The sequence below is a fragment of the Typopeltis vanoorti genome, chromosome 12 (genome assembly GCF_054136105.1).
Source record: "Typopeltis vanoorti isolate ZY-2024b chromosome 12, IOZ_Tvanoo_1.0, whole genome shotgun sequence".
Taxonomy (NCBI): Eukaryota; Metazoa; Arthropoda; class Arachnida; order Uropygi; family Thelyphonidae; genus Typopeltis; species Typopeltis vanoorti.
In genome coordinates, this window is record NC_143560.1 from 94,629,774 (window position 1) to 94,642,281 (window position 12,508).

Consider the following 12,508-nt stretch of genomic DNA (forward strand, 5'->3'; position numbering starts at 1 on the left):
TATGGCTCATTTTTCAAAATTTTCCATGTAAAATTGGCAAGAGGGGATGAGAGAGAGGAAACCCATGGCAGACCTTGCAGACCATGTTTTGGATACAATCTACAGGATCTCCTAGAAAAAAAACACCATGCTCCACCATAGTAAATTCAAAAAAGAAAGACTATTCTTTGAATCTGCACTCAGGAATCAACCGAATTTAAACAAATACAGTTGCATTAAACTTCCCAAAATTTGGGAAACATTAATTATCAGAGATACCCTCTTTACATCCTAGGCCACCTGCAAATGTCCATAAAGGGCGCACCACATAAATAGGACTTTAGTTTCACTCACTATTGTATTATATTTGTGTGCATGTTGTTACAAAAAGTTTTTTGTAATCCCTGAAGATGTTTCTGTGATGGAGACGATATATTGGAAGTATTAAAACTGATTTTAATCCTTTCTCAGTGCTGATAATATTCCATTAAACCTCCAACATGAATTCTTCACAGCACTTAAGACTCAACACATGGATCTTAGATACATAACAATCCAATATGACAATATTGGAGTGCTAACAAGTAATAGATTAACTTGGAGGAAAATTGTAGACAGGAGGTTAATGATGGGGTACATAAGAGTTGAAGCTGTATAACTGTGAAGAGGCCTCTACACAGCCTTTTAAGGAACACAGAAAACTGACCAAGACTTCTAACTTAATGTCCAGTTGTCACCTTCTCATGGCGCACTCTGTTATGTATCTACCTGGATAAAGAATGAATGAGGATGGGCTAGCAATTTTGGATTTAGCCGACTAAACTGTATTCTTACTGGATTAAATCATAATACAAAATGATGCTACAATATGACAGATTTCATGCTGGAAGGGATCAGGGAACCAAGGCGAGCAATAAAAACTCAGCTGTTGGAACAAATACCAACTCATCATCAGCAGAATTTAAGATTTTTACCATCAAAATAAGAAACATCAATGGGAAAAAATGGAACTAGCAGAAGAATTGAATAAGTACTAGATTGACATAATAGGAGTTATATAAACAAAAAAGGGCAAAAACAGATGAGCTCTTTCTAAGCAACAAATAAGATAAAATGGTGTATTCAAGCAATAACAATGATGTAAAAGAAGTCTTAAGTATAGTATTCAACACCAAATGTGAGGATATAATCTTTATGAATAGTAGGCAATATCATGTTGAGTGATATGTGCAATTATCATAATGGGGAACTGAACAAAGGAACTTATTTGTATTTATGGTATTTGTATTTTTTGTATTCACACAGAAGGTTCTAATAAGAAAGAAGTGGAGGAGTTTTTTGAGGCATTAGAGGAAGCATCGAAAAGGACAAAGTAGGTCTTGTTGGAGTCGATTACCAGACATACAGAAATATTCTGGGAAAATTTTGAGAAAAGAACAAAGCTAATAATAATGATAAGTACCTGCAGGATTTCTATTCAAAACATAGGCTAGTTATTACCAACACAGTGTTTCAACATAAAAAGGTGCACAGATGCAAGAAAGTCTTATTAATTATGTTATTGTTGATAGCAATGCTTTACCACCGGTTCAGAATAAGAAACATCAATGGGAAAAAATGGAACTAGCAGAAGAAATGAATAAATACTAGATTGACATAATAGGAGTTATGGAAACAAAAAAGGGTATACAAAGCATTTAAAATTAGAAGCAAATGCCATTTGAGCAGGTTAAAATTGAATTTTACATTGAAAAGAAGAGTGTGTAAAAAAAAGTTTTAAAATGAATCAAAGTTGAGCAGCTTTCAGAGGAAATGTACACTAAAATATACAAACATTATTCAAGGGGGAAAAAAATTACAGATTTTTAAAACAAGAATCAAACTTTGGAGATTCAGTGACAAACCTGAAGCAAACAATGATTGATTCAACCAGAGAAGCATGTGATGAGGTTGTGTGTGTAAGGATAGAAAAATCAGAATTACATGGTGGACTCAGGAATTTAAAAGAGGCAATCAAGGAAAAGAAGAAAGCATATTGAAAATTCTTGGCAGGTCAGCCTATGCTCTTTTAGAATACAGAAAAAAATGTGAGAAAACAAAGCACTGTGTAAAATTAGCTACACATGGGGAGATTTTGGTAAGAACATAGAAAGTAAATATCAGGAAGGTGGCAAAATATTCTGGAGGCTCTTGAGCTTAGAAATTATTATTATTATTATTATTATTTGACGCCTCCAAGGAGTCCAAAGACTCATTGTGCTCTAATTTCTATCTCCACCATTCAATCACCAACTGACAACTACACCAACGCTATCTACTGCCGACCACCACCACTGGTATTTCCACAGACGATCACAAACGTCCATACCCACAGCAGGATTCAAACCGGCAGCCTTTTGGCTGAGAGTAGATATGCTATCCACTCAGCCAACCAGCCTGGCTAAATGGAGAAAAGAATACTGTAAAAGGAATTTAAAATGATAAAGGTGTCATGAAAATCAAAGATAAAGAGATTCCAGATGTTGGGAGTATTTACTTAGAAAGAGATGCTAAATGAAACAAGCAGTGGCAGCACGATGGAAGAAAACATTCAACACGAATGCAATCAGGAATACATATCAATACTTGAGTTAGAAAAACCCATCAAAAACTTGAAATGTGGAAAGGCAGCTGGAGTAGTGATATTCAACCATAAATGCATAAATATGGTAGTATAAAAGTTTTGCAGAGGCTACACTACATAATTCAGAGGGCCTGGTCAGAAGGTAAATTCCAGATGATTGGAGTAATCCTAATAGTTCCCATATATAAAGAAGAGAATAAAGCTGAATGTGAGAATTAGAGGAATTTCTCTATTACTGTTCCAGGTAAGATTTATGCAAACATAATTGAAAAGATGTTGAGAAAAATTGTGGAAGAGAAACTGGGAGAAGAACAAACTGGATTCAGGCCAAACGCAAGAATCGATATTTAAGTTTTGTTGATCTGCAAAAGGCATATGAAAAGGTGCTCAGAGAAAAGCATTTCAAAACACTACAATTACATTTGATAAATGGACACTATACAGAGAAATATATAGTCTATACTTGCTGTAAATCATCAGTTAGAGCTGAAGAAAATGCAAGAAGATGGTTTAATGTAAAATCAGATGTAAGACAATGACACACATTATCCTCATTCTTATTCATCATTTATGGATCACGTTATGAAAGAAAGTGGCAATAAACCTGATATCTGAATTGGAGATATCGAACTTAGCTTTCCTTTATGGTTACACGGTGATTAGAATTCACTGCAAAAATTATGGAAACAACTACCATGTTAGAGAAAAACTTCAGTTTAATATAAACCAAAATAATCGGTCGACATTTTGACCTTCATGTTAAGGTCAAAATCTGGAGTATACACACATATATACAAAGAAATAAGCTGCACTACAATCTACATGGTATGATAAAGTTACACTGATTTAGTCAACCATTAAAACTACTGGCCTGACCTCTAGTGAGGGGGGAAAAAGGGAAAAAATCTTTTCTACATCAACACTAGAGTCCTGTTAATATTATTATCTATTTGGTTACAAAAATAAATTAAGATAGAGAGTAACATATTAACAAAGTTACTCATACAAGTATACAAATAAATTAAACCAAACAGTATGGATGGTGGCCAACTGAAATAACTGTTTAGAATCCTAAAGTCAAGGATTTGCTGGAAAAAACTTGAAGAATTAAGTGGGCTGAATGTGTGCCATCCAAATTATTGAGATTTTTATTCCACCATTATTGTTAAGAATAGGATGGTTAATCAAAATTTCACAGGCTTCCTTAAATTTGTGTTCGTACCAGGTTTTTTATATGATGTAAAGAACGGGTACTTTTTCCAATCAATTTGGTGTGTAGGGCATTAAGAGCATGATCTGAGAGGCCTGATTCACCAAAATTGTTAAATTTAATGTGTCATTTCTAATCTTTTATACAGATAGGGATTGTACATCCAGTTCCCCAGTATAAGGTAAGTTAACACTTAAGAACACCTAACACTTCATAAAAAAAAAATTTTAAATATAGCACTCGATGATATAACAATCTGACTAATAAATATATAACATTTATTAGTCAGATTTGATGTTTCTGCCCTTTTCACAAATGTCCCAATCAGTGACACAATTCTTCTCTTACAGAACAAATTTCAACCTGACAATACAGCTCTCTTTGCCTACGTACAACGTTCCAGTTACTTTGTATGGCAAAATAATTTTTTAACTACAAAAAGAAGGTACAGCCATAGACTCACCACTATCCCTTCCAGTTGCTAACTTTACATGGAAGCATTTGAGCAACATGCTCTAGATCCTTTTACTTTAAAACCTACAGTTTGACTTGGATATGTTGATCATGCTTTTGTTATCTGGCCACATGGCTGCCAAAAGTTTAAACACCTTCCTCAGCCACCTGAACAAACAAATATACAATTTACTATTGAAACTGAAAATTAGAACTCGCTTCCTTTCCTGGATACGCTGGTTATGCATCTTTCCTCAGGCAGTCTACCCTTCACTGTCTACTGCAAGCCTATATATATATATCGGTCGCTAACTCATATCATCACCCTTCACAAAAACTTGGGGTCATTAACACTTTTTTTTTTTTTGACCAAAGGTCTGGCCAGCAGTTTTAATGGTTGACTAAATCAATGTAACTTCAGCATACCATGTAGACCAGCATTCTTCAAACTTTTTGCAGCCTGCAGACTAGGGAAAATAGGAGAAATATTTTGCGGACCGGCTGACGGCTAAGACAGAAATATAAACCAATGTAGATTGTATTTTATTTATTAAATCCAATGTTATAAAATTATAATTTTTAGCTTGTGCGACATCTGCTGCTGCTTAGGGGTTAGAAAATTTGATGTACGTGGCTGGAGCATTGTTTCTGAGAGATGAAAGAAATTTTTGGCGGACCACCAGGAAATTTCTGCGACCGGTGCCGGTCAACAGGTTGAAGAACAAGGATGTAGACTAGTGCAGCTTGTTTGTTTCTTTGTATATATGTGTATACTCCAGATGATGACCTTAACGTGAAGGTTGAAACGGCAAGTGATTACTGTTAAGTTCTGAATGAAACTGAAACTGTATTAATTTATATTTTCTTCAGAACTTAACATGCATCATACTTTTTGGCATATACTGATATATCAGGCAGAAAAAAAATTACTTGTAAATTACCAGAAACATTAATAATTTAAGAATCCTTTTATTTATCCAAAGTATTGTAATGTATTTACTGTGAATAGTCAATTGTTTAAACTTTGCTAAATTTGTATAAATACTTGTATATTACTGAGAGAAGGCTAATCGGATTAAGTACCAATAGCCAAGAGCAATACACGTGCACTGCGGAAGGAGAGCACGCCCCCCCCCCCCCCCCCCGCCTGTCATTCAAATAGTTTATCTTCACATCTAGAGCTGAATACTATAGACTCTTTCCTTTCCCTAATCACTACTGCCAGATATAACATCTTGTGATTATTATTATTTACCAATATCTCCTCCATCTATTCATTTGACATCAACAGATGCCGTATGGTCACATAGATGCTCGGTGATGTGCCACACCAGTCCTCATCATGTTGTTCTGTTGTATGCTTTTCTGGAGGCTTCAACTCTCTGAAGATCAGTCTCTCCAGACATACACCATCCATCCATCTCATTGATGGTCTATCCTTTCCTCTTTTCCCAGGAACTTTCCCTTCTATTACTTTCTAAGAAGTCCTCTTTCCATCCTTTCATTGTGTCCAAAGTATGATATTTTAACTTTCTTCTGTCAATATCCTTAAGGAGATGTAAAGTTCTACTGATCCTTTCTAGCACTCATCCATTTGTTTGCTTTTCAGTATATGAAATCCTCAACAGCCATCTGTAACACCACATCTCAAAAGCAGCTATCCTTTTCCTATCAGACTTCTTTAGGTTCCAAGCCTCACATCCATAAGTCACTGTTGGAACAACAGCTGCATCCAAAATCCTCAACTTTGTTCCTGTGGAAATAGATCTATCATTTCAGATTTTAGACAAATCTTTAACTGTTGTTTTAGCTATTCCTAATCTTCTCATCTTCTGAACAGTAATTCTTCACCTTAATAATGGATCCCAGGTACTTGAACTTGCTGACTTCCTCAATTCTTTCTCCATTAAGGTACACTTGTTTCTCAGAAACGTCTCTATCTGTATATCCTTTGAGAACCATAATCTTTGTCTTGCTAGGATTGAGCTGAAGTCCTCTGTTCTTACTGATCTTGTTAATTTTGTCCTAGTTCTTCCTTGTCATTACAGAGGAGTACTGTAGCATACCTCAGATTACTGATCAATCTACCACCTATCCTAATTCCTGTCTTGAGTTCATCCAATGCTACAGGCATAATGTCCTCAGCATAGATACTAAACAAGTGAAAAGAAAATAGACATCCTTGCCTAACTCCCATTTCAACCTGAAGCCAATCAGTCAATCCAACACCTGTTCTTACTGGCTTCTTGCTCCCTGTACAAGTTAGCTATCAGCCTGATAGTATGTTGAGTTTGTATGTATGGTAGTATGTTTCATCACAAGTTTTCACCAAAACAGGTAAGCACGAATAATGCCATCTGCAAGACTATGAATCACACTTGTAGTCAGTAACAGAGGATCACTAGAAAGCTGTTGGTCCATTATCACTTTACACAGCATAGAAAATGAAAATAAGAATAAAATCTGGGAGGTTTGCCACTTCTGTGAGTATTTTGATGATAACTGTATTATAACACTACCATGCACATACGGTGAAAGTAAGTGAAACAATGAGTACATGTATACTATAAATGCATTATCTTCTGAGCAAAACGGATCAAGTACACACTGAAAAATATAAATAAATAAACAAAAAAAAAAAAAAATGCAAATTAAACTATGAATTTTGGAACCTTACCAGTCCTTTCAACTGCTTTATTGCACTCATCAACAATTTGCTCTCTAGTCTGAGCATCTGGATATGGGTCCTTTTCATAATAACGTTCTAGAACTGCCAAGTGGGCAGCTTTGAAGGTGAAACGCTCTCGCTTTAAAGGAATTAAATCACCAGTTTCTGATACCATCCTTTTCACTCCTGAATTTGGACAGAGCTGAGCTGTGAATTAAAAAAAATAAAAATAATAAAAGACAAAAGGTATTAGAAATAATTATATTAGAAACAATAATGAAAAGAACTAGTCACTGCTAACAAAGTTCTAACAGAATGAATTCACATGAAAAGAGCAAATGAAATAAGTCCTATCAATTACGTGTTAATTTATTATAAAATATTAATACTAGAAACACTTACGTTTAATATTTTTATTGTAAAATTTTTGACTAAGTTTAACACAGCCATTGTCAATACTGGAAAACTGATAAAAAAACAAATTAATTGAAAGCATGTGATATCATGCGCAATATCAGCTGCAGGAGATCGCAATCTGCATTAATAGATATTTAAAAATAAATTACAATAAGTTGATTTAGTTAATTATTTTTAAGTTATAAACAAAATTTAATTAATTATGGAACACATGAATGTGAGTATTGGTTAATATAACTTCCCAAAATTCAGAAAGTTTAAGGCAATCGTTTTTGTTCAGATTCGGTTTATGAATGTGCTTCACAGCTTTCTTTGTAGAGTCTTTCTAGAAGAAAGTAACTTTTGTGTAACACTTTGGTTTTGTTCCACTGAATTCTGTGTTTTGTTGCTAAAGCATTGTTTGCTAAACCAGATTTGTTGGGTTTGTTAAAAGATATGTATTGCTGGTGTTCTTTCAGATGAATTTGTACAGATCGATCAGTTTGTCCATAATAACATAAGCCACAAGAGAAAGAGAATCTATAAACTCCAGGATAAGATAAAGGAGGATATTTGTCTTTTGGTGAGATAAAGGAATGTATTAAGTTTGCGAACTGGACAGAAAGCAACTAGTACATTAATCTGTTGAAGTGATCTTGATATTTTCCCAGAAAGTCCCTTAACATATGGAATGCAAATTCTGGAAATTTCTTCTTGAGGAGGGTAAGGACAATGGCCATAATTATTGATCAATTTTTGATAGTTTTTGCATTATAACCATTTGCACTAAAGGTAGTCCTGTAGTATAAATAGTTCTTTGTTTAAAACAGAATGTGTAGAACAAATTTTAGAAGCTCTGTCAACTAAGGATTTAACTACACCATATTTTGTAAGGATATACCATTGGCCACCATGTCCTCCAGATCTGATTTTTAGGAAGCCAAAAATGGAAGGCATTAACATTATGTAGTTTTTCATAACTAATAAAAAAAACTCTAGATTTTATATTTCATTATAACAAAAAATAGAATAAAAATAATTAATAAACAAAAAAAGTTATTGAATGTTTAAACAGCTTCATGATTTATGGGCCACCCTGTATAACAGTGGTGTGCAACCTTTTTTACTACGCGAGCTACTCGCGTAGTAAAAAAGGTTGAACACCACCTGATATCTGATTATGCGCAAATAAACAACTAAAAAAAAATACACAACTAAAAACTTTATTTGTGTATTTAAAAATTTATTTATCACTTTTAATTATTTTAATACAACAACAAAAAAATATATTGGAATAAAATATTTATTTCTCTATTTTGGAAAACCAAAGTTAGAAAAAACAACAGATTGATTACAAACTCACAAGTTACAGGAAATGCTGGTTGGAAAAAAAAAAAAAAAAAAAAAAAAAAAAAAGTTAATATGAAATTCGGCATTCTTTGGACCTCACAATATTTTCATAGACAAGTTGATATGAAGAAGTGGCCAATCACAGACAATCATCCAAATGATCATTTGTAATTTGGTTTCTTAATTGATTTTTTATGACGGTCATATTCGAAAAAGCGGATTCTGACAAGTATGTCAATCCGAAACACGACAGAATTTTTCATGCAATATCAGTTAATACTGGAAATTTTTCATGTGCTTACTTCCACATGACTTCGCTGTTTATTGATTTTAAATGTAAACTATTCTGAAAGTTTATTATCTCAAGTTCTACTTCAGCTTGGTTTATATCAAACAGCCCACTAATTTTATTTGAAATTTCTGTGATGTTCTGTTTTCTTGAAATGGATTATTGATAAAAGATACAATCATTTCAGTTTTATTAAAATCTTTAAATCTTGAATTTATATCTTCCTCAACTAATTCTATTTCACGAATAAATTCTTTTAAATCATAGCGAAGCATTTCTTGATTTTGTTCAAAAAATTTTAATAAATATGGGAGATGTCGAAATTTGTGATCATTTATATTTTTCTTTAATAAAAGTAAGTATTGTGGGAAAGTTTTTATTGAACTTAACATGTCAATTAAATTTTTATCTCTACCTTGTAACTCTAAATTTAAATTGCTTAATTTCGTGCAGAAATCTACTAAAAATGATAAGTGTAACAACCATCTTTTATCACTCAATTGTGGATAAATATCTCATTTTTCATCAAGAAAATTTTTATATCATTAATTAATAAAAGAAATCTTTCTAAAAATTGACTTCTACTGAGCCAGTGAACATTATTGTACAACAGAAGTTCCCTATCATCATCTGCCTGTAATTTAAATAACTGCTGTTGCAGGGGCTTTTCTCCAACAGAATTTACAATTTTAAATGTAATATCCAAAACATCTTTTGTGTTTAATCTTTTATTACACAGTACTTGATGGTGAATAATACAGTGGTACGTTAAAAAATCTGAATATTTGTCATCGTTTTTACATAATGAAATGAAGCCTAATTTATTACCCATCATTGCAGGAGCACCATCAGTAGTAAGACAAGTTTAAAAATGGGAAGTTTGTGTTGTTTCACAAATGCATCAAATGACAAAAAAATGTTTTCTCCCCTAGTCCTTCCCAATAATGGTATAATTTTCAAAGGTTCTTTTTTACTTGAATAATCTTGAAATACCATTAACTGAGCAATATCAGTGAAGTCGTTTGATTCATCAAATTGTAATGAAAACGCAACACACTGGTGAATGTCTGACATTAACCTGGCCTGGAAACTTTTTTCTGGCAATTGGAACTCTTCCTTTCAGCAATTTGAAACCTTGTCTGCAGCCTAGAAGTAGTCTCCCTCTAACAATGTCTCGAACCAAGACGCTCCTTTCTGGAAGCGGGAAACTTCTCTCTCAAGCAACGTGGATCCGGGCAGTCTCTCTGACGGCAACTCTGGACCGGGTGGCCTCCTCTCTGACAGCAATTCTGGAACCGAGACCCCCCCTTCTGCTTGCTTCATTCACTTTTTATTAGGCTTCCTCTGCATGAAGTTTGGCAACCCCCGAAGAATCAGTATGAGTATTTCATCTTAAGTTTCAAGTTCGGCACGCCTTTTGTTCTCCTCCGCTTTCTTTTGATTGTAAGTTGCCGGCCATCAGAAAGTTGTTTGAACTCTTTCTGACTAACTTCGGAGATGTTTACACTTAGAGCTTGCAAGCCTTTCTCATACATACAAGTTTCAATAACAATCTTTCTAATGCCACCATGTACAGCTTTGGCGACAAAAACATTGCCTTTTTCTTAATACTCTAACATATTCTTATTAAAACAGTATATACAGTTAGCTTCAAAAGAGTTATTTACAAAAACATCTAATACAAACAGTTTATTTTTTTACAATATTCACATGGGACTTAACCTAAGTAAAAAATCAATGTAATGTGCTTTGGAATATTTAATATTTAAGCTACAATCGAGTTTTTACACTTTGCTTATAATCGTATTCACTCGGCTCGCTGTTTGACTTCCACTGATCCAAATTAATTGATTCACCCAGACTTATAAGAAAATTACTGATTTGACAATTTTAACGAAAAATAAATAAACAATAGCAATACACTTAAAGCGAATTAAAAATAATACAAAATAATTGCTCACATCCAGGCAACATTCCTGTTTCTTCATGTTGAGACATCTAAGGTGGTATGGCCACTTAAATAGAATGGGTGAAAAAAAAGTTAGCAAAACAGGTGTTTCATGCCAAGACAGTAGGAAAGAGACCCAGAGGAAGACCAAGGTCGGTGGATTGATTTGGTTATAAGTGCCTTAGGAGAATGAAATGTTAGATATGACAGTATTGGAGTGCTCACAAGTAATAGATTGATTTGGAGGAAAATAGTTGATAGGAGGTTAATAATAATATAAACTTAATCATGTAGTGCTGTCATAGTAACCTGAACATCCTTCAGTGTACATATTTAGGAAATTGATGATGATGATGATGATGAGTAGGTATTATTAAATGGAAAAGGATAAGGGCATATTTTAAAGACCTGTGCATTCATTGCTTCTGCTTTCAGCAGTCTTTTAACCAGAAGTTCAGCAGGTCCACAGCTGTAGAAATTTGTTTCACACCATTCAATAATGTATGTCATGGCCTTGATTTCCATGGAAGGGCTACTGTTTAGAAACCAAGCAATTGCAAACAGGAGACGTTGGCTTACCTGATGTAAAACCTGCCATGACTGGACAACAGACCATGGAAAAGCTGATGTGCGGAGATTATTTCAATAAACTAACATTCTCAACACATTATGATGTAAATAAAGTTTAATAAAAATAAGCAATTAAAACCCAACAAGTTTCGTAAGTCATGAGGCTTACATCATCAGAGGTTCTGGTATATAGAAAAGTTTTACACGACAAAAGCCTATTAACAATTAATTATTACACATATTAGATGTCTGATATACTTCAAAACTGTTACATATAATACAAACCAGAATACAAATGTAAATTCATTACTGTATGCATGTTGGAATATTGCTAGTTGTCACGTTGTTACTGTTGTTGTGTTCCATCGAGTTGTTTTTGACTCCAGGTGATTCTATGAACATACTGTTAGATCCTGAGTGAAGGAATCTTGGAAAGAAATCATTCATTTAGGGTCTAACATATAAAAATTGCAAACATAGAGAAATACCTGCACATCAGTTGTAATTAAAAGTGGAACTTCCTCACTTTATGTAAAAATTTGTATTCTTTATTTAAGCACCTTATATTTAAGCTACTGTGATTAATTTGAGATTTTATTTTTGTATGTCTTAAAAAAGAAAGATAATGTGAATTAAATTTAAGCCTTACTTAAGCTATGTAAAATCTATTGTGAGTCATCATAAAGCTGTTAAGTATTAATTCCTGGAAGGCCTAAAGCTACGCGTGTACAGCATAACACTGGCAGGTATAGTTTATTTGGAAAATCACGTAACCATGTATTCCATGAATCCGAGTATATCAGCGTCACAGTAACGAAGGATAAGCCAAAGGGAGAAATTAGTAAGGATTGTGTGCAAAAAAGGGGCTGTAAAAGAGAGTGCTCTATAGGAGTATAAGAGGGGGTTGAGCCTGAAACACAAGGGTTTTTTCTATTGATCTCTTGTAGTATCGTTTTCCTGTTGGGTGGTTCGGAAGTTGGCAGGCAGTTGTGCGTAAGGGGAGAGTGAAGTCTGTGATGTCG

The 12,508-nt window shown here is 33.8% G+C and overlaps 1 protein-coding gene across 1 annotated transcript in view; it reads right to left on the reverse strand.

The window, feature by feature from the left end:
- The window catches only part of LOC150101019 (uncharacterized), a 78,273-nt gene that overhangs the window by 27,788 nt on the left and 37,977 nt on the right, over positions 1-12,508 (reverse strand). Inside the window, exon 3 of the mRNA XM_090402148.1 lies at positions 6,943-7,140. Within this exon, the coding sequence (XP_090258274.1) occupies positions 6,943-7,140 (198 nt within the window). The remainder of the gene's footprint in view (positions 1-6,942; positions 7,141-12,508) is intronic.